At 33.4% G+C, this 24215-nt stretch overlaps 1 protein-coding gene and 1 long non-coding RNA gene across 3 annotated transcripts in view; one reads left to right on the forward strand and one right to left on the reverse strand.

The window, feature by feature from the left end:
* Positions 1–4486: 4486 nt before the first annotated feature.
* LOC120353054 overlaps positions 4487–24215 on the reverse strand; it is an 88932-nt gene continuing 69203 nt past the window's right edge. The window contains exons 2-4 of one of the 2 annotated variants that reach the window (XM_039435536.1): positions 17124–17225; positions 10235–10390; positions 4487–4734 (exon numbers count right to left, since the gene is read on the reverse strand). In XM_039435536.1, coding sequence (XP_039291470.1) covers positions 4663–4734; positions 10235–10390; positions 17124–17225 — 330 coding nt within the window. In that variant the 3' untranslated portion in view covers positions 4487–4662. Of the gene's footprint in view, positions 4735–10234; positions 10391–13390; positions 13570–17123; positions 17226–24215 lie in introns of those variants that run through there. The other variant, XM_039435535.1, reaches the window with a different exon arrangement.
* LOC120353056 lies at positions 18636–20514 on the forward strand. Its single transcript, XR_005572164.1, has 2 exons — positions 18636–18915; positions 20224–20514. It is a non-coding gene; the product is annotated as an uncharacterized LOC120353056 (long non-coding RNA).

Consider the following 24215-nt stretch of genomic DNA (forward strand, 5'->3'; position numbering starts at 1 on the left):
TGCTCATGTTCGCGGCGCAAAAATCTGTACGCACCTTAAAGAGTAGGAACTCGTTGTTCAATAGAGAGACATACGAGTAATTGTAAAAAAGAGAACCGCCAGAGAAAAAAGTAATTGAGCAATTTTTTCTGGTCTTTGAGCAATTTATCTGAGGGTGGGCGACTGGTGGTAATTTTGGCAACAATGGGGTGCGTTAGTGTTGTCGGACAGAGACAGATGCATTTGGAAGGGCAATAAGAGAAGTGGGAAGAAAATATTGTGCGGGAGAAGAAGAAGAAGAGAAGAAGAAGAAGAGAAGAAGAAGAAGAAGAAGAAGAAAGAAGAAGAAGAAGAAAGAAGAAGAAGAAGAAGAAGAAGAAGAAGAAGAAGAAGAAGAAGAAGAAGAAGAAGAGAGAAGAAGAAGAAGAAGAAGAAGAAGAAGAAGAAGAAGAAGAAGAAGAAGAAGAAGAAGAAGAATGGATAAATGATAAAATTCTATGATCTAGATTAAATATTACAATAAATTATACATTGATAAAAAATGATCAGGTAACATCGCGGAGCTAGAAAAGGATAGTGCTATCTGCTTCGTTGAATAATAGACAAGAATAGTAGCCTAACACTGAAGTAAATCAAATACTACCATTATAATGTGGAGCTGACTAATATAGTGTTGACTATGATGGCCTGTTTCCTAGCAGTTTGCAGGACTTACATGATCCTCTCTGCAACTCCTTCAATTTCTCCTCGAATTTTCCCAGTGTATCATTCTCCACTTCTGCTGTTTTTTATTAATTTCTTTTTTAATACTTTCCTCGCCCTATTACCATAGGTTAGGAAAGTATTGCTTTCCAAAAAAAATTAAGGTACCCTATTTTCTAGTTTCTAAGTTGCACCGACTTTCGTGCAACCGGTACCATACGGCACTCTTTTCATTCAACTGTAAATTAATTTTATTCAAGAAACTAAACATTGATAATTCTCTATTTTCCTTGTAATATGGGTTATTATTCTTTTCAATCATCTATACTATAATAAAGGAAAGAACTGGCTTATATACGTACAGGATAGGATGTTAATGTTTGAGGCATCATCACGTCTGGACTACTGGACTGATCAACATGAGATTCTTCATATATGGATTCTTAATCAAACGAGGATGGTTATAGGCCTATTTTCAATTCTTCAAGATTTCATCACGTCAAGTTTGTCAAGTTTTACAATAGACCCTTGCGGAGCACGGGTTACCTGCTAGTTTTATATAACAGTAGAATGATATAATTATCGTTTTTTATTCTCATGAAATAAGAAAAAGAATCAATGGGATATCTGTTTCAATTGTTCTATAATGATCAGTAGGCCTACACAATCAAATAGTTAAAACCAATATGTTTTCATCTTGGAATAATGATTCTCGATTATTCCTGATCATGTCAAGAGTTATTCTAGAAGTTTTATTCGTCTCATCTGCATAAAAAATAAACTGAGGTGACAACAAATGAGAGAAACACTAAGGAAAAATTATCTACCCACGTCAATAACTGTTTATAGTGAGGTCCACATTATAATGGCAGTGTTTGATTAGCAATTGTATTGCTATCCTTGTCTATCATTCGAGAAAGCTGATAGCACTATACTTTTCTAGCTCCACAACGTTACCAGATCCGTTTTTAACAATGTAGAAATATACTTAATTAAGGCCACGCTGTTCTCCTATCTTCATTCACTGCCATTATAACGTGGACCTCACTATAGACGGTGGCATGCCAAATGACCGATTCCCGTTTGGTCGAAATTATTATTTTGTCGCAAAAGATCAAAAATTGAAGAATCCCAAATGGTAGAATTGAAACTTGTACCGTATTTTCTAAATGGTCAAATCCCAAATGATCGAAAAATTTCAATAGTAATCCCATTTGGCCGAAAATCTCAACTTTCACAAAAGGTCGAAGATTTGATTTTCTCATCTGACCGATTCTCAAACAGTCGAGTCCCATTTGATAGAAAAACTTTGTAGTTCGTCGCAAATGGTCGAATCCTATTTGGTAGAGAAGTCTTGTAGTTTGTCGCAAATAGTACAGTAATATGGAATGTTATTCAAAAATTTCTTGATAAATAAATACATTTATTAGGCTATAATTTATAAATTAATAAATAATATTGAAACCAACATGGCAAACTCCCATTTTCCTATTGTTTGTTCCTTCTCGTCGTTATGGAATGATTTCTTTCATGAAAAAGTTTTGATTAATTCAATCAATCTTTTTTTTATGCTAAAAATACTTGAGATGAAATATACATATACTCGAGAAAATAGTTATTTGTATAATTACCTAGAGTGAAAAATACTGTTTTTTCTCCCTGAGGGAAAAGTTTGAAGCCCGAGGTGAAGCCGAGGGCAACAATTTTCCTGAGGGAGAAAAAAATTTTTTCACTCCGTGATATACACAACATTTTTCCTCCACCTACATTTTTATAAGAACTGCAAATAAAATAATCTTTTAAAACGTACGTGACCAAACAATATGTTACAACATAACCTGGAACGTAAACAGCTGGGCTGGCTTGTAATCACAGTTCTCCGCCGACTGCGCTATGCACTATCTGTCGGCAAAAGCTGTAACAACAATGGCCGCCAAAACTACAACTATGATGAAGTTCCCGTTTCAAATTTGATTAGTTAATAAGGAATATTTGTTGGCTGGTATTTTTAATAACATGGAATGAAAAAATATTTATAAATTTTTCTAGTATAGTGCTATGAAGTTTGTAATAATTCTAGCATACAAACATAAAATTTATATATTGATCAAATGTCTGGTTGAGGTATTGCATTTAGTTGGTTTAATGACTACTCTATATGCTTCCTCATCTGAGCTTAGACCTTCTAACCTATCTCAAACAAAGAGCAGCTTCTCTTTGTCTCAGAAACAGAGTAACGGCCAGCAACAGTCACAGTTATAACATAGTTATTCAAAAGTATTCTTTGAGTATCTATAGTGAGGTCCACGTTATAATGGTAGTGTATGATTTGCAATGGTGTTGCTATCCTTGTCTATCGTTCAAACAAATGTGAAAAAGTTTGGGGTTACGTTTTATTATTTAATAATGTTTTTTTAGGATAGGTTAGGTTTTTGCTTTAAAATTGCAATATGCTAGAAGGGGCTAGGGTCTAGGTAGAGTTATGTTTTTTGATGTTTCAAAGGTAAAAGGATAGGTTAGGGGGTTAGGATTTTGCTTTGAACCACATGTTTTGTGAACATGTTCATGAAATGAACCACATGTTTATGAACATGTTCATGAAATGAACCACATGTTAATGTTTTGCTCTAAAGATGATGAATAAATCTAAAGTATTAAATGTGAAAGGGTTAGAGGTTAGGTTAAATTTAGGTTATATTTAATAAAGTGTTATTAGGATAGGTTAGGTTTTTGCTTTGAAATTGCAATATGCTAAAAGGGGTTAGGGTAAAGTTGGAGTTGAGTTTTTTGATGTTTCAAATGTGAAAGGATAAGTTAGGGGGTTAGAATTTTGCTTTGAAATCTAAATTATTAAATGTGAAGGGACAAGGGGTTAGTGGTTAGGTTTTTTTTGGATTATATTCAATAATGTTTCATAAGGTTAGGTTAGGTTTTTGCTTTAAAATTGCAATAGACTATGCTAGAAAGGGCTAGGGTCTAGGTAGAGTTATGTTTTTTGATGTTTCAAATGTGAAAGGATAAGTTAGGGGGTTAGGATTTTGCTTTGAAATCTAAATTATTAAATGTGAAGGGATAAGGGGTTAGTGGTTAGGTTTTTTTGGATTATATTCAATAATGTTTCATAAGGTTAGGTTAGTTTTTTGCTTTAAAATTGCAATATGCTGGAAGGGATTAGAGGTTTTTCAAATAGTTATGTTTATTGATGTTTTAAATGTAAAAGGGGAGGTAGAGGGTTCGGTTTTTGTTTTGAAATGACAATATTTATGCTGACTTAGTTAGGTATAGTGTTTTCCAACATCAGTTAAATAACAACTGTTATATTTTATTAATTATATTTTTCAAAGATACTCTTTCTCTTATAAAATAAAATGATAATATATTAATTATATACTGAATTTAATGATAAATGATCATTGAATAATAATATCTTCATCAAATAGAATGACGATTGGCTCCATTACAGTGCTCGGTAACCATCATCACAAAGAACGTTACATTCAAAGAACTGACTGAATGGAACGGGAAAAACCCGTTGCTAACGCATGCGTGATACGATGCTGTCTGAGACAGAGAGTGGTTTGTAAACAAAGACCTTAAAGAGATATCTATGCATCTTTAAGGTCTTTGATTTCAAATGTACGTTTTTAAAATAGAGATGCTTCCCATGTTATTTAAATGGAGTTACTTTTACGCTCTAGGGAGTTTTCCCGTTTTTTCCTCCCGAGAGCGAAGAAGTGAAACTTCAGTATTATGTTCCAGGGAGTAAAGTAAGCACTTTAGACAGGAGGTGGAGGAAAAAACAATATTAGGCCAATCGGATACTCACTTTATCAACTGATATTACTCTTACATTAACAAAATATCCTTGCATTCAATTTCACTGGGACTAAACATTTTTGATGTAACAATAGAAAGTAACTCCAATCAAAACCTATATGTTGTCCAGCACATTGGTTTTCATTTTTGAAATACTTCCCAATTTTAATATTGTGTTTGAATACTCAGCTTCTTTGTATAAAGAATGTTCCCAAAGGAATACGCCGTTTTCATCACCTGGAAAGAAATATAATTATTTTTGTAATTTCAGATGTTAGAAATTGTTAAAAATTGCAATTAACCAACTATATCATAATTATAATATCATAATTAATAATATTGATTCCAATATCCAATGAAAGCTATATTGATAGAACTATAAGGACTTCCGCTACTAGAAATATTGACTTTTGAGCTAAATAGCAGTAGAAAATTTGTTGAGTGAAACTGTCCAAAAAACTGTGCCCAATCCGGGAATCGAACCCGGTACCTCTCAGTTGCCGGTTTACCTCTTCGCCCACCAGGGACTCTCTGAACATCCTCACACAATGATTATGTTAATCAAATTTATGTTAATTTTTAGAAATTTCTGTTAACAAATTGCCAGAACATTATAATTATAATAATTCGAATATCCAATGAAAACTATATGAATAGGATTAAGGACTTTTACTATTTTTGGACAGTTTCACTCAACGAATTTCCTTCTGTTATTTCTTCAATCAATATTTGCAGAATGCATAGCTATTTGAATTGAAGATGCTTGAAAATTGTAGCCGCCAATATGTTTAACATATTGGCGGCAGCAAAAATTGATACTATTTGATGAATAATACTCATCAACTAAGAGAAAAGGTATTGATGGTTTTCTTGATTTTTGGAAAGTCAGACAGCTTATTATTTAATTTCCAATAAAACTGATTCATCTATATAATAAGAAAGAGTACGGTTGTGTTTGTTTGTGTGTTCGTTTGTTCGCATCAAAACATGTCAACTTGTGGATTGCATACTGGAAAAACGGGAATGATTTAGATCTCCAAATTTTGAACATAGATTCTAAAAATATCAATCTCGTGCACCTGGAAGCCCAAATTTGAATTTTCCTTCTAGATTTTTCATAATTAATGTTCAAAATTAATTAATTAGTAGGGGAAAGTCGTGTACCTTGGGCCGCTTTTCTTTGAAGTAGAGTGGTTTACTAAGTTGTTATGATATTACCCACCTGAAGTTACTGTCAAGTTTGTTATGATTTTCTGCAACTTTTGACATGGAAAACAGAATTTTTGAAGACATTTTGAGCATTTTGTAATAAAAAAACAAAAAAAGTCAAATGACCCAAGGTACAATGCCTTCATTGTACCTTGAGCCACCTCTCATTGTACCTTGGGTCAATAATTGTAAAAATGACAAACTGTTTGAATTGAAGGGAAAATAGCAATAATAAAAGCTGGAAATTCATTGATTTAAAGTTATAATCTTCAATATAAAAAGTAATGATATTTTAAAATATGAAAAAGTTGAAAAATCGAAAAATAACAGGCAACAATATATTAAAAATTATTGAACAATATTAACAGGCTACAAATAACCCTATATCTTTAATATACACAATCATAATTTTTTTTAATATGAGAAAAATTACAAAATTAATAATTAAAAGTATAAAATATGCATTTCGATGAAAAAATAATTATTTAGCACAAAAATATTTTTAAAAAACATGAATTTTTTTTCTAAAATACATTAATCCTGTAAAAGATAGAGGGAAAGTCATTCCACCTCTTCTTCCCATCTCTGGTCAGCAAGAAAACCACAATATCTCCATCCTGAACTTCACTTTCATCAGCCTCTTGAGGCCAGACAAAATGTGAAGTCTTCTTGACCCTCCTTGCAAATTTCACACTGGGAACACCATCCCTCACACCTACAATTTGGCCTATATAGTGCTTCACTGTTATTTTTGTGGGAAATTTGACCAAGACCCATCTTCCTATTTTTAAAGGAGTTTCAAAATCTTTTTCTTCTGACTCCATCAACTCCTCCTCATTCTTCTTGATAAAATCGTCAATATTTATCTCACTTTCATTGGAGATGAATGAGGCTAAGAAGCATCTGAATCATAATCAGACTGCTTTCTTTTTTAGTGGATTTCTTTTTCTCATCAACTTCACATTTCTTAGTGACTTCTTCAAATTTTTTCTTGGCTGCTTCTTCTTCTTCTTCATTTCCATTTCTTCTATTATTGAATTTTTCTCAGGTGTGTCTGTAAGAATTCTTGATTTTCCACTTTTCCTACCTTTCCTGCTATCTTTTCTAATTTCAGCTTTAGGGAATGGTCTAATTTCCTCCAAAGACACTGAAGTGTAGACCTATTAGCTTCAGTTGGAGAACAGATATTAGAAGGTCCAGCAGAAGATTCTACACTCATATCTGGATGAGGTTTATCACTCACAGAGCTGGATGGAACTCGTGATCGGAAAATATATTAGGATTATGGGCCACAGTCCTGAAGATGAGAAACCTGATAATATATTTGAGGGGGTAAAAGCCAAAGGATAAGCTATCCCACTTATTGAGGCAATGTCATAGACTTTGATGGTTTTCCCTGGATTGGTCAGATGCCAATTTTTGAAAGAGGTGCTTAAATATGCCTTGAATGGCCCATAGACACCTCTGTCAAGGGGCTGGAGTTTGTGGCTACTGTGTGGAGGAATTGTGATCATCACAATTCCATTATTTCTGGCCATATCAATTGCTTCAATAGTGATATGACTCTCATGGTTATCCATGATTAATAAGACTTTATTTTCAGGGCTTGATTTTACGTTTTTTATGAAATGTTCTAGGAAATTTAAGAAAATTTCTCCAGTAGACCATCAAGAAGGGTTACAAGCTCCAGAACTACCTGGAGGAGCACCATGCAACATAGCATCTTGAAAATGTACTCGAGGAAATACAAAAAAGGGGGGAACTGAATTTCCTACAGCGTTTATGCAACCAATCAAAGTTGTATTAAACCCTCTCTCAGTAGACGTTATTCCTCCAATTTGTTTCACTTTCTTAGATGCAATCACTTTCGGTGGAATATGAACAGATGAAACCCCTGTCTCATCAACATTGTAGATATTTTCTGGGCTGAATTTGTGTTTCTCAATGACATTGGAGTATTTTTCAAAAAATTTCTCTACAACTGGCTTATTGAAACCAATGGACCGAGCAATACTGGTTGGACGTGGCTTCCTTAAAGAGAGTATTGTATTTCTTTGTCTGAAATCGTAGAGCCATTGGTCTCCTGCTTGTTTATTAATGTCCCATGAAGCTGGATATTTCTTATGATTTGCCTGTGCATACTGATATGCAAGTTTTTTTACATCAGTCTTTGAAAGTCCATAATGCATCGAACTAGCAGTCAATAAATATTCGGTGAGTGAAAGTTCCTCTTCCTTTGTGAACACTTGCCATAATGAACACTTATTCTGGTAGTTGAAGTCCTATCTCCAGATTTCTATGTGTGTCGATGTGACGTTGAAGGGTGGTGCGAGACACCGAACACTGCTTGCTGCTGCTCTGACTGACAGTCCATCGGTGACACCAACTTCACAGCTAGAGTCAAGTTGTCAACGTAAATAAGCCTCATTTGATTGAAACCCCAGTATCATTAGAAGCTTCATTGAAGCAGAAATACAAATCAGCTGAAAGTTTTGGAAAGAAATACATACCTGATGATGAAAAATAAAATAGAATTTGTCGATTTCTTTCTTCCACATACAGTCAACAAACAACATTCAGTAACAGATGAACTCCATTAGCTATAACCTCCAATTTTAGCTGTAGAACGCTCTAGCAGTGTTACCAACCAAATTAGGGAAAAAAAGAATTTTCCCCATTCATTTATTCCAAGATATGACTGGTGGCCCGAGGTACATTGTGGCTCGAGGTACACGACTTTCCCCTACATACGATTTTATAAAAAAATCACCAAATCATATGGTGGAGTTAAAAAATATTATTATACAGGTATACAGGTGTAAAGTAGTATAGGAAAATTATGTTTGACGCATCATCACGTCTGAACTACTGGACTGATTAACTTGAAATTTTGCATAATTATAGATTCTTGCTTAACCGAGGATGGTTATAAACCTATTTTAAATTCTTCAATATTTGATTACATCCAGTTTCCAGTTCAGAACATTTCTCTTAAAAGGGTAATTAGAAGATAGGTAAGATTAGGGATCCTTTTCGAATGATAAAAACAGGTTTTCCGTCACACCCAAATTTTTTCCGCCATTTTGGAACCACCACTTTGAATTCAACTTCTTTTTTTAATTGAAAGTTGCTCATATGATAGGATTTCCAGAGAAAAGGTATGGTGAAAACCGCACATTGATATCTCAAACCTTTCAAAATTTATTCTCATTCATTTCCTTTATTATAGTAGCCTATAGAAGATGATAGATAAATAGATGATATATCCATCTATCTATCATCTTCTATACTATAATAGAGGAAAGAACTGGCTTAAAGACGTATACACGTGTAGAGGATAGGGAAATTATGTTTGACTCATCATCACGTCCGAACTACTGGACTGATTTACTTGAAATGCAGCTTATAAATCCTTAATCAACCGAGGATTCTTATAGGCCTATTTTCAATTCTTCTGGATTTCATTACTTCAAGTTTTAAAATAGACCCTTGCGAAGCACGGGTTACCTGCTAGTATTATAATAACTGTAGTTGTGACTTCACGTTCATAATTCAGCGTTTGTGCCTAGTGGAAAGTTGTGTGTATAATTTTGGCTTCAAAATTCTCTGAAATAACTTAATTTATTCAAAGTGCGGTGATATTAAGTGCAATATTTGACTATAATTTGGTATTTCAAACATTATAAATTCAAAATTTCCAGCTCATATATATTTTTGGACAGAAATTGAACTTTATAACTTTCCTCAGTAAGAACATAACCTATTTTTTCGAACATTTCATTATTTATCAAAATTTGGGAACAGAATAGTTTTGGGCTATGCCTGTTGTTCTATCCCGATCATATTCATTATGATTTGTAATTGTATGACCAAATAAATAAATAAATAATACTAGGTGAAAAAGTTGAAGCTTATTCAAGTGTTTAGTCTGTAAAGGTTTCTTACACCATGTTCTCTAAAAGTTAGTGATATGGCTAGGTGGAACAATATTCGTATCTCTCTACCAACAAAACTCATTCGATAAGTAAAATAAATTTTCTATCCCATAAATAAAATGATATGGGGATTCTTATATAGTGACTATTGAATTATATAGATTGAAGTCTCAAGAAATGCTTGATCACTTACTGCTATCCATCAACAATCGATAATCAAAGTTTAATGATGCATTAGATTCGATGAGTGCCGGATGCACAAAAGCCAGTTAAATTTTAACCGTGATTAATATTTCATAATATCCAATCAGAGAAGGCCTTCTTTATAAGACAGCTTCTCAGATTGGTTCTCATGGAATTAATCACGATTAAAATTTAACCGGCTTTTGTACAACCGGCAATAAGTGTCTTAGAAACCTGGCCCTAGTCTGCTAAACAATAAAATTATCACTCAACTTCAAATTTCAAGAATCTCTGCTCTACTCTCTTATTGGTAGCACTTAGTAATGTTTATGTTGAATATTATTCATATTACTCAGACATAATTTATTATCCAACTATTGTAAACTGGATGTTTGATGTTGAGTACTGACATCTTTGAATGACATATAATTGAGCGTGTAGACACCAAAGGGCCGCATTTCGATGTCGACGTTGGCTCGGGTCATCATGATGTGCAGATTCTTCTTTAACCACTCAGGCTTGTCTGTCCATGGAAGCTCGGCCAATGCGCGACGTAGGGTATCATTCTAGAAATATAAATTCCGATTATTCCAAATCGAATATTGTCAGATTTGAAAATTACTCATTCATTCAATCAGGACCCACCTGAAATTGCTTAGTCCGGGCGCAAATGTCATTCCGTGGTCATCTTTGGGTAATAGCCGTGAAAGATGTCTCAATTTCTTTGTTAGGTCTGGTATAATAATAAGGATCGTGATGATGATAAGTCGAGATCACAAGAAAACACCTCGGAAACAATATGGCCGCCAAAATTTGTAGGGTTTTGCTATATCGCTTGTATTTCAATAACTGTTCAAGATATTCAACCGTTTTTTGAACGAAAATATTTTTAAAATCTTCCTCTAGAATTTTTGTTTCATAAACTTTTCCTCTAAAACGCATATTGTTTCAGTTATAACTTTCAAAAGCCCAAAAAATTTCTAAATGTGTTGGGATTGGCATTTGGTGGAAGAAGCATGTCTTCCGCTGCAAACAATACGTACTTTTCTCTCTTTTCCGATGACGCTCCAGCCGTGGAATATGGACTTACAGCCTCCAACCAGATGTCATTTGAAAGCTATTCTAAAACGTTGTAGCGTACCAATAACACTGATGTGTATGTCTACTGCGAATACATTTACAGAGTGGAAAGTGAAATATTGTCCCCGAGAAATGTACCCTATGTTTCAAGTTTTAGATGTTGAATAAATCATGAAAAGAGTGGACGAAATGATACGATTCTCTCGAACATCATCAATTTCTAAACATTTTGGTATTGAAACCAATCCGATATCTCTTACAATAACTGAATAGCAAGTGATATAACAATATCTGTCAATAATGACCGCCATCTTGAGTTTTTCAATGATGTCGAATATTTTCTTTATTTCCATCATCAATATTCTTATTCGGCTTGTTGTGATGAAGAAGAGATTGAGACCATTTGCAAGTCTCTATCTTGAAGTAGTCATGAAAAAATCGATTTTATAGTTCTAGCTTGTTATCTCATGGAAAAACGCACCAGAAATCATGCAGGGCTTTCTTTGGATGGCCTGGAGAACTCATTTTTTGATATACAGCGCATAAAGATATATTGTTCCAAAGTTGAAAAAACGCTCTAAAAATTTCATAGATTTGAAATTTCTCTATATCTCTTGCACAAAAAAGTTATAATTTAAATGAAATTTGAAAAAAATTAGAAAACCATTTTTCTTGGGCTTTTGAAGGTTATAACTGAAACAATATGCGTTTCAGAGGAAAATTTTATGAAACAGAAATTATAGAGGAAGATTTTAAAAATATTTTCGTTCAAAAAACGGTTGAATATCTTGAACAGTTATTGAAATACGAGCAATATAGCAAAACCCTACAAATTTTGGCGGCCATCTTGTTTTTGAGGTGTTTTCTTGTGATTTCGACTTATCAACATCACGATCCTTATTATACTTGACCTAACGAAGAAATTGAGACACCTCCCACGGCTGTTACCCAATAATGACCACGGAGTGCCTTATTCATGACATTTGAGCCCAGACTAGCTCATCTCTTTTATCTTTTCTTGTATGCACGCACACGCCTGCAGGATCATTTTTGGCAAAACAATACTCTTTTCTTGGTACCCCCTCAAAGTACCCCAATTCCCAACCCTTTAGTTTTCAACATTAGTCAGTGTATGACAATAAAATTCACATCTTACATTCTAATCTTCTTAATGACATTGTTTACCTTTGGTCTTGTGAGGAGTTCTTTCTGTTTTCATAATATTGTAAAAATATATACCATCGTTTCTTATCTCTTTTAAAATAGAAATAAAGTATCTTTTTGATATCATTTTTGAGACTAGCAGTGCACCCGTTCTTGTTCGGGAGGACTAGAAAGTACTACATTACATCAGGAAAAACTAAATGACAAATATTTTAATGGGATATTGAAAGATAAGTAAGGGAGGCTTTGCTTTTTAAATGTTAAGGTTACTTATAAAAAGTTGAATGATAATATAATTGATAATTCTTTATTGCAAAAGAATATTGCATAGCAATTTTAGTACCTAAACATTCATACAAATTTGGAACGATTTTATTCATACAATATATAATGTCGGCAAGTTTAGGTATTCTAAATCCTATACTATAAAACGAGCAATTTATGTTTAGATGTTTTGATGTTTAAATGTTTAGATGTTTATGTTTGTATTTCACCGGATTTCGAAAACGGCTCTAACGATTCTCACGAAATTTAGAACATAGTAGGTTTATAATATAAAAATTCGATTGCACTAGGTTTCATCCCTGGGAAAACTCGCTGAAAGACATTGAAAGAATTTATCAATTTCAATCCTGATTAATTCCAGTAGAACCAATCAGATAAGCTATCTTCTTGAGATGGTCTTCTGTGATTTGTTTCGTGAAATTAATCAGGATTAAAATTTAACATGCTTTTGTGAGAGAAATTTTTGCATTCCTCTGGGAATCAATCTCAATCAACTGTGATTAGATAGAACCTTTCTGTATGAACTATGAATATTTATTATAATTTCTTCTTTCGTAATAATTTTTATATGCTTTTGTAGGTACTCCAGAGCGGAGCTCGGTGCCCCGATATTTATCATAAATTGGAACAGGTTGTCACTGATGTTGTGTTGTCGGTAGTATTTACTTTTTAACATTACAGGAGTAAATAACACAAGTCGAACAAAAGTTATGTTTAAATGGTTTGGTTTTTGGAATAAAGATATCATCTGAACAAGTACATTTTGTAAATTCTATTTATTAATACCAAATGTCGGGGCACCGAGCTTTGCTCGTTATTTATTCATTGATAAACAGAACTCAATTCCTTAAATGATTGGGGAAGGACTAACAGGCACAGCCCAAAACTGTTTCTTTCCCGAATTTTGATTTATACACTATAAAATTTATAGTTGGAATATTTAATATTCCAAAAAGTAAGATACACTTGAATTCAAGTGAAATTTTTAGTCCAAATATTTGAAAACATAAAACTACTAATTTGGATTGTTTACATACCAAACGATTGTTTGTTACAAACGAGGAGGTGTTGAGGAGGGTTGGGGAAAGGAGTCTGCTGGATGTGATAAAGAGAAGAAAGAGGAGATGGCTGAGACATTGGATGAGACGGCAACGCTTGTTGGTGGATGCCATGGAGGGGACCATTCAGGGAAGAAGAGGAAGAGGGAGAAGAAGATACAAAATTTTGGACGACATCAAGGAGGGGATGAGCTACTATGCAACGAAGCGACTGGCAGAGAATAGAAGAGAGTGGAGGGCTGCTGCCATATAGAAGGACCTGCCTACGAGCAGAAAACTACAGACAGACATACCAAATAGAATAACAAGGACTCAATATAAAGCATAAAAAATACAATTGATAATATTTTGTATGCAGGAATTTTAGTAATTCTAAGCCTATGTGTTTGAAGGTAAATCTTTGACAAAAATAAATTATAACTTCAACATCCACTATTATTCTGATTTCCTTTGCTCAATTAATTTTCAATGGTCCTTTGTTTGAGTTTCCTTGCAACTTAATTTTTTTAAAAGCACAATGATAAGTTAAATTGTAATGTACATTTCAATCTAATAATTATTTTAATCTCGAAGGCGTTTCATGATGATATTAATGTCTCTGAAATGGGAATGCAATTATAAACAACATCGCAAACTCTAGTGAATTTGACAGAAGAAAAAACTTCCCTTGTCAAAAATTTGTGAAAAATATCAAATGAAGCCAATTTTAATCTTTCTAATTTACACCCTATTTACCACACAGTAATCAAGTAATTAGTGTAATGCTTCATTACTTTTTTCTGTTTTGTATAATAGTCCAGTCAAATAGTCGTTTTTCAGGAAACAGCCCGAAAGAATTTTTCGCAACGGTTCTATATGTATTTTGGGGCGCTGAATTCTAATCTGAAATTTGCTGACACGCCAGAGGGCGGCTTCACTCCCAAAACTCCCAAAAAACCCAAAATTTCGGACTTTTTTCAAGTTTCCCATTTGATCTTGAGAACTTTTCGAGAAAAAGCATTCTCTAAAATATAAAACATAATAAAATTTTCAATAAATTGAGTGGTCGCGCAGGACTCCACGATTTTTGATTCCGGAGCTAAGAGTTTTCAAAGAAGGGGTATTTTTTTAAGGGGTTTCCAAAATTATGCAAACCTACCACTTCTACCCTATACAACAAGGATCTTTTTCTAGTAATGATAGAAAGCCACACATCACGTGAATTAACAATATTGATTCTGAACAGAATTCCTTAGGTATTTTTGAATTTAGTAGTGGTGGGAGGAGGAATACACCCAAAAATAAAAAATCTTGTCCTACTGCCAAAATTAAAATTTTCATTATAATACCTTTTCATGGCCTTCTTAACAAAAAAGAAACACATTTCGGCTGAAATCACCTTACGAGGGTTATGTTCTATGAGAATCACTCGTTAGATTTCAGTATTTCCTAGTGGGGGGCACACATAAGGATACGTCCAGGATCAAAATTTTAATCACTTATGACTTTTGACTGAATGATCACATCTCCTCGTAAGTACTCGTTCACTCGTTCATATCAGCACGTCAAGGCGGTTAAAAATCATGTATCATGTCACTAAAATTTGTTTAAAAAATAGGAAATTCCTCCTTTAGTGTATTTCAGCCCATATTTCAATGAATAGAAAAATGACTGATTTCTATATTCAAAACTGTGTGTCTCGGTAACTCAAATTGATACTTGGTCTTGATTTGAAGAAAAGAATCTCCTCTTTTATGGGAGGTGAATGATTTTTGTAAAAATATAATTGTGAAGTAAGATACGTTTGTTTCAAGAAATCAAGAAATTTGCGATATTTTTCTCATTTTCACAGTCTGGACAGTTTTTTGATATAAACAATAATGCAAGGTGGGAAAAAGTATTAAAATTAACTACATTAGGATAATATCCCCATTTAATACCTAGATTTTTTAGTCATGATTCAAAATGTTTACATAAAATATAAAAAAATCATGCCCCCCCCCCAAAAATGTTGATGGCGCAAATTGTGCCATGCCCCCCCTTGTGGGCACCCCTGATCCGGACTAAATACCAAGAGAACCAATCAGAGAAGCCTACTATTAAAAAAAACCCTGCTCTGATTAATTCTCATGAAATTTAATCCTGATTGAAATTGAACATGTTTTTGTGCTACTGGGCCTGATATTTCCATGTATCAAAATCAGCTAAAAACCAAATCGAAAAAAACATAATATTCCATCAGCTGCTCCTATTTCCTTTCATGATGTTATTACGACACAAGACAAACCTATTGATATTGGTAGATCACAAGTGAATTCTAAAGTTGTTAATTTAGATAGAAATTGAATTGAGTTACATGTTAGTTTATATCAAAATTTTCATCCCTAAGCTTTTGGTTTCAAGCTAAGATCAAAGAAAGGAATCATAATAATGGTAGTCAATAATCAAAGCAATTGAATAAACTATTCAGATCTATGCAAATTCACATTAAAATGATCTCACTTAATTATTTATGATTATAGAGTTTAGGACATGTGAAATCAGCCACAATAAGTGTTATGAATGTTATGAATGGACTCTTATGTATGAATGGACTTCCATGGAATAAAAGAATCAGTGGATTGTCTGCTTTTACACATTTAGATGAGTGAAACAAAAAGTAAGCAACAGGCTATGCCAAGAATTTCAGAATAAGCAAAAGATCCATGGATACCAGAGTCATCAAATTGCGAATCAACCTAATTTGGAATTTAATCTTCAATTGCCAAAGAGAAAATAACATGATCACTGCTAATTTGATAACTGTCAACGGGAAATATTAATTGCCAATGAATAAGTTGAGGGCAACTCTTAAGCCCCGCCCCATATCCTACGAAATTCGCTGCAATTAGACTACTCTTCTACAGAGCACTTCAAACACATCAATTAATTATTTGAATGATTTGACTCAATAATTTTCATGCCAAGTTGTGGCCTAATCTCAAAAACGATTATAACAATAAATTTTGGTAGGATTTAGATTATAAATGTTTCACAAAAATAATTTTATCTTTTAATTCCCGTAGCGAAGCACGGGTGCCATGCTAGTCAGACTATAGAATCATTCATCATAAATCAGCTGACAAGTGATTACACAGATGTGTGGAGAAGCCAGTCTATTGCTGTATTTCCATAAGGTCTATAGTTTCAATCAGGTACTTGTGGATGAAAATACTGCTTGAGTTCTACTGTTCACAGAACTACTAGTTCTTATTATTATTATTATTATTATTATTATTATTATTATTATTATTATATTATTATATTATTATTATTATTATTATATTATTATTATTGTTGTTTATTTCTTAAGCTGCGTTTAAACCAAATTTATTAACAAAATTTTTATTTTTCCGTCCTTATAGATTCTATTAGATTAAACGGAGCTTGACAAACACATAATATTATGTATAATTATTATCATGTTCAATATGCATAAACTATGTCCAATCTAATAGGAATTTATAAGGATGGAAAAATAAACATTTTGTTGATAACTTTGGTGTAAATGCATCTTAAGTGCTCATTTTTATGAAATAAATTTTATTTTTATTATTTTATTTTTTATTTTAATTTTTTGATAGTACAGTATCACAGGTAATACTAAATTATGAATTGAAAACAATGAATATGAATATGTGAAAAGATGTATAAATTTGAAAATGATTTGATTTGATTGTGCTGAGAAACGTACCTGGTTGAATACTCGTTGACCATTATGATAAGCAAAGAATGTAGCCAGGCCCACCACAATAAATGTTACAGCAAAATTCACCCTTTTATTGAAATCATCGACCTGTAATCAAATTTAATTTCAGCTGATTTGAAATGGAAAATTTTATTCTACATAATATAATATTCACGACATATTCTATGTAACTCTTTTACTATCCTAGTAGAGAATTTACCATTATAATTTATCTTTAAAGCCTACGGTTATGGATTTCGTTCTAAAAATATCATTGTTTAGTGAATTTCCAGAGAACCCCCTTGAAAGTGTCACAACCATTCTTGAAAACCAATCGTGTTTTTTCCGTTGTATCAATCGGATTAAGCAGTTTGACTCAATCAGTGGTTGCGCTGATAAGCTATCGCTTAGACAAGGCTGGCCACTAATGACAGGACAAGTGTGTTGAACATGCGTGTACACACATGCTCGCCATGCATGTTGTATCATCAGCGATAAGTTACTGACAACATTTTTTGAGGTTATGTATTTGTATCTCCGATTTTTTACTTTCCTTGCCCTATTACCATGGGTAAAAAAAGAATTGCATAAAAAAATTAAGGTACCCCAATTTCTAAATTTCTATATGTTTCAAGGTCCACTGAGTCCAGAGAGTGTTTTTTGGGTATTGGTCTGTGTGCGTGTGTGTGTGTGTGTGTGTGTGTGTGTTGTGTGTGTGTGTGTGTGTGTGTGTGTGTACACATAGAGCGTCTTCAGGGATACACTGCTCCAATGACTCGAGTGACTCGAGCTAGGCGATCCGCGTTTCATGGGAGCTTTTGACAGTCCATCACCCGGTCGCCATCTTTGATTTTTCTAGCCCGGGTCAGGAATCATGACCCGACCAAATAGTACGGGCTACGAAGTTCTAACTCGAGTCACCCGGAATCGGAGCGCTCCTATTGGTTGAAAGCAAAGACCTTAAAGAGATAAGAGATGCATCTCTAAGGTCTTTGGTTGAAAGTTTCGCGTTGTCTGCTCTGGTCTGCAGTCAAGTAAACAACACATAACACAACTAAATGCAAATATGGAGGATTATTACGAATAGGCCTACAAACACGAGTATGTTTTTGAAGGCATATTTTTAAAATAATTAAAAAGGAGGAAATTTACACATTGTCTGGTAAGTTTATTATTTGCATTGTTGACAATACTATTAGTTTAGTATGACTATTATATTAAAATATATTTGTGCTCATGACATGATCTATCCAAAACTGTTAGGCTTTTTAGTGTTTATCAATGAAATTGTGAATAATAAATAATATTATTCTGTGTGGTCATGAAAGTTATTGATCCATTTAAATAGCATTGAAATATTTACTTTTCATTTCGGCTACTTCTGTTTCTTCTTAGATTTTTATTGCTGTTTAACCTCAATACCTATTCGTATTTTGTTTATGGCATAATTTTTAAAAAAATAAATAGAATTTCATTATCAAATTTCAGAATACTCAATCGGCTAAACAGAAACTTAAACCTAATAAACTTCATTCATTCTCATTTCAATAAAAAGTTTGTTATTCTATGGAATAGGCCTATGCATAATAAAGATTATAAAAATTATCTCTTGCTTTCTATAAGAATAATATTAATTGCTATGCAGGTCCTCTGCATTTCATAAAGATTGATTTTAATTTAAATTCAATAGCTCAAGTACTGAAACTTTATTATTCTTGCTTTACAGGCAGCTTGGCCTTCTTCCAGTCCTATCTGGAACAAAACTATGGCAACATCGATATGGCTGGTTTAGCAGCAGGTAAGGCGCTTTCATGCAATCCTCTTATAATTTCTATCACATAATAACGATTAGTGATAGTAGTCACATTGGTATAAATAATTTTACCATATTCTGCTGCTATTTTTTGTAGAGAATGTGATAATTTACGCCAAGCTAGAAACTTGGAGCTTTTACATTAGAGTTGTCATTCAAAGTTTTTAACAAATGATGGCAATATCTTAAAATTACAGCAAAGTTGCTTCCTCAACTTGTAAAAATCCCTCTATCTAACATGATTTTTGTTTTCCATACATTGTCGAAAACACTGATAAAGTTGCCAACAAAATTTTCCTTCATTACAAGTCCATGCAGGCTATGCTTTCTAAGCGAAAATTTTGACAGCTTTTGTTGCTCTACATTGTTTGACAACAGCAAATTTTTAAAGATAATCAACAACTTTTTTATAGAAGAATCTGTAAAAACTTTGGTGTATAATATGCAGCTTTGAGCCCATTGCATTTTGAAAACTTAAACCAACCTACTCCAAATTGAAAGAAGTCTGTCTTTTTGTCAATACTAAAGAAGATACAGAGAAAAACATAGAAGACTTAAAGTATAGGGAAATCTCTAAAACTATGAGACAAATAAAATTTTTAGGAAAATTTGTAACCTTTAATTTTCCATAGGATAGTCAGTATTTGATTGAATGCCAGTATTCGATTAACATTGGTGTTGCTATCCTTTTGCCAATTTTTTTACAATGTAGAAATATATTCAATAATTGTTAATTATTAACAAAATTTTCAATCTAATTATACAAGTGTATTATTTATTGAAAAGTAAATTCACTTGATGAGTACAATAAATTGATTGTTCTAAAGAAGAATGAACAATTGATATTACATAAGATATACTGGTATCAGCTATCCTCTATAAAAGGCAGTGACTAGGCAGAGAATCGGCAACGTTGTTCTTCTATATTACTCTACTGCCAATATGACGTGACCTCACTATAGACGCGTTTCTTCTATGTTATATGTTCATGATTATAACATTATTTGAGCTACTCTTCCGGTGTAATTTAATCAAGCTTCTGTAAGATTTTGTAGCCAAGCTTGAAGTTTCCTTCAAAAACCAACTTCAAGAAAGTGGCACTGATACAGCCTGTTTGAGAGTGTTTCATATAATATTGAAAATTAAGAACTACAATATATTTTTCAAGCACCACTGTATATAGACTGCACTACTAGTAATTATAACATAATGCTTAGTAGACCTACCTTATGGAAGTCAATCATGTTCACTACTTAATGATGTTTTAATATCATTGTTTTCTTTATGTTACAGAAGTCACCACAGAGGGTCATGTGTGGACTACTAATGCAAAAAAAGTGAAATTTATTTGGGATTAAAAGTTAACAGAACGTTGTGCAACCCGGTGATAATCTTGTATTAAAGGAAGTTCTTATGTAGCAAGCACAAGTTATGAAGTTAGTAAAGGCTGTTATTAATTACATCAGATGACTTTTGTTGCTGCAAGAGTGTCGACCATGTTCATCTACTGAAGCTGCAATGACATCCACTATCTCATAGAATGTTCTATGAGCAGTACTTTGAGAAAAATTATATCTGTCATCAGCAGCTAAGAATGTCTCTGGTTTGCTCAACATCCAAACTGTGAAAAGTATTTTCTCCTCAAGAGGTATTTTTATATTTGCAGGCTGATTAATTCTCCTTCCTATAACTTCTAAGAGCACCTAGAAATCTTGATGTTAATCTTTGTAAAATTGGAATTTAATAAAAAAACAAACAATCTACCAATTTTCGATTTGAAATACACCATGTTTGGTTTTTCGTATGGCCTATAATCTTACAGTACCTCTATTATACGCTCATATGACCCGCCGCAAAGTAGACCCACGCTAATCCACGAAAACCAACCCACGAGGTGGGATGTTTTGTAAACCATTGCTAGAGAATTATTCATAATCAATCAACTGACAAGTGGATTATTCATTGCATGTATTACACAGATGTTTGGAAAAGCTTAGCAATAGTTTACAAAACATCCAACGGAGTAGGTTGCTTTTCATGGATTAGCGTGGGTCTACGTTGTGGCGGGCCTATAGTTGGGTCTAGTCAATTATGACCATCCTATAACTGAAGACGCGATCGATCTATCCAGGAATGCCTGGTCATTGGAAATAAATGATACTAATTCAAAATAGTCTACAGCACTGATTTCATTATAAAAAATGATATAGTCAATTTTGAATAAAATAACAAACCAGTTACCTGAGATGAGTAACAACTCAAGAGAAATGGTGCAACAACAGAAACTAGTCTCTCAAAATGTTTTCATGAAAATTTGGTTTAGAAAATGTAATGTTGGCTCTATTTCTAAACTCATTTTGGTTCTTTTGAAATGTCAAAACTAAATCAGTTTTTCTTTTATTTTTATACAATTCAAAAGCAGCCAAAATATATTTTTAGGGAAAATGATATTATTTTCATTCAATGAAGACTAGTGCAGTGGTCTCTTTGATGACGCCAAAAAATATAGTCCTATAATATATAATTATTATTAAACAAGAATTCAAAATCCACACCGCGACCCACTTGGTCTCTTTTCAGTACTGTAGGTGACCTGAATAGAATAATGCTACATTAACCATGTTTACAAAATTTCAGTGGAAAGATTCTGATGATAATAGTATGGAATCTTTTATCTGCATGGTTTGCTAAGACATTCTAAAATGGCTTTTAAACTCACTCATATTATAAAGTGATATTATAATTTCAAATAATAATAAAGTTGTGAGGTCTCGTATTATTACGTTCCTGTTGGAATAATTCATTGGAAACCCTTGAAGGATTTCCCAATTCCTCCACAACAACCGCAGCAACTGGCCCTACAATGTTTGGTGCATCATGATAATTATTGTTATTCTGTTCCTTATCCAATTCTCCTAGAATAAAACTCATTTATTACAGCATGAGCCATGTTTGTTTTGCAAAACATAACTTACTTTTAGTGTCACACCAGTGTGTGTGTTTTATTCAAATATTCGCGCCATCCGAATATTCAAAAGTACGCGCCAAACAGCATCGACCGGTCGATGTCTGGTTGTCGTTCCATGGGATCACTAGTCTGCCCCGGGTCAGCCGCCATTTTGTTCTGCTCCGGGTCACCCGAGTCACTGACTCAAAAGTATCCCTGAAGATAACCGATAATTAATGGAATGACTTGAAATTTGGAACTCATGGTCCTTAAGGAACTTAAGGATCCAAGCCGAACAATTTCGATCAAATGCAATTCAAGACGGCGGCTAAAATGGCAAAAATGTTATTAAAAACAGGGTTTTTCGCGATTTTCTCGAAAACGGCTTCAACTAAAATTGTCATTGATAAGCTCTATCAACGGCCACAAGTCCCATATCTGTAAAAATTTTAGGAGCTCTGCCCCATGTATGTAAAGTTGATTTTAGATACCCAATTATCAGGCTTCGGATACAATTTAAACAAAAAATCACAAGTGGGAAAGGTTGAGCATGAAAATCTCTACAATATTAATGTTTTGTAACATTTTCACTTAAAATTGAAAATAAGCTTGAAATTCGAGAAAATGTGATTATTCAATTGCAAACTGTTGATTCTATTGAATGGTTCACTATGAAGAGATAGCAGACCTCGGGTGTCTCCAGTGTTATTGTCCTGTCACCAGCTGGCTCAGATCTTTGAATAGTAGACTTGAGATGCGCGTAAACACTAGTATCAGGTGATCAATTTTCATAAGGGCAAGAAAAGTTGGGTGAGTGTGCCACACCAGATTTTTGTTGTTTATTCTTTCTTCACTGCTCTATTTGAGGTTAAATTATTTTTGTAACATTATAATTTGTAATTCTCCAGTGGTTGATTTATTGATACTGGTTGTTAATCTATTTATATATAAATGAATGCCTGTTTGTGTGTTAGTTTATTTGTTCCCTATAGACTCAAAAACTACTCAACAGAACCGCATGAAACTTTGGGAATATATTGTGTGAATATTGGGGATGGTTTCTGACCAGAAATTTCAATAGGGGGGCTAATAATTATTCATACATTTCACAGACCCATGTTTTTGAATTGCCGGCCATGTGGTTACCAAAGAACAGAAAGATGATAATGTTTCAAGATTACAAAAAATTAGCCCCCTTCTCCCAAGCCTGAATAGCCGAGAGCATAAGGGCTTCTGAATCTGATGCTGTAGGTTGAAGGTTCAAATCCCGTCACAGTCAACTTTTTTTGCTCTAGGTTTTCTACTTGTTTGTAAACTGTGAGACAGAGTTTATCAGAGATAACAGAGTTTATCAGAGATTGACAATGGTGTAACAACCGAAACCGGTCTTTCTATCAATAAATTAATATGACTATAAATAAATAGACTTTCTAGAATAAATCACGCTATTTAATAACATTTCACGAAATTCACAAAGCTCAGACAACAACAGACAAGACTCCATCACAAAACCAGACTCCCACTCTCCTGATCCACAGCACGCAGGCTGCCAACATAGCACTGCCCTCCCCTTTCTCTAATTTAGAACAACTTGACCAAAATATACATTGACATACAAACTACAAGACATAAGACATAAGAGCAATGACTGACACTTTACAATTTCAGACAACAATAAAAGCAAAATCATTTTCATGAAACACTACCAGTTTCCTAATACAATTTTCATAAGACATTATTTTGAAAGAATCAATACAGACATTAAACATCACATACATCAAATCAAAAGTATTAATTCTAAGTACAAAGTAAATTCTTATCAATACAACTAGAAATCAGAATCTGAATACCTGTTTGGTCTTCGTATTACCCTATCAGATCGTCTTAAATGTTGTAACCCATCATCCACTACTCTACCTTTATCTACCCTGCCTTCTCCCTCATTCACTCCCTCAGGAATCCTGACTGCTAAGGAATTATTCAACCTTGCATTAGCATAGAATTCACGCAATTGATTTACATGAATCTTCACCACTACATCATTAGACATTTTCACAAAATATACATAATCACTAACTTTCCTTATAATTCTTCCTAATTCAAATTTGACACCTTCATAAGACGTTTTTTTATTAACGTTGACCCATACCACCTGATTTTCATGAAACTTTGGTCTACTGACTTATTTTCATTCTCTACCTCATCCTTGAAAGTAACGGTTTTCTTCCTAAGATTAGACAAGGGTACTCTTGGTTCATAATTCAACAATGCAACCATAGGCGATTTACCAGTCACTGAAGAGGGAGTACATCTATATAAGTTACAAATAGACAGTCTT

This window comes from Nilaparvata lugens, chromosome 9 (genome assembly GCF_014356525.2).
Source record: "Nilaparvata lugens isolate BPH chromosome 9, ASM1435652v1, whole genome shotgun sequence".
Lineage (NCBI taxonomy): Eukaryota > Metazoa > Arthropoda > Insecta > Hemiptera > Delphacidae > Nilaparvata > Nilaparvata lugens.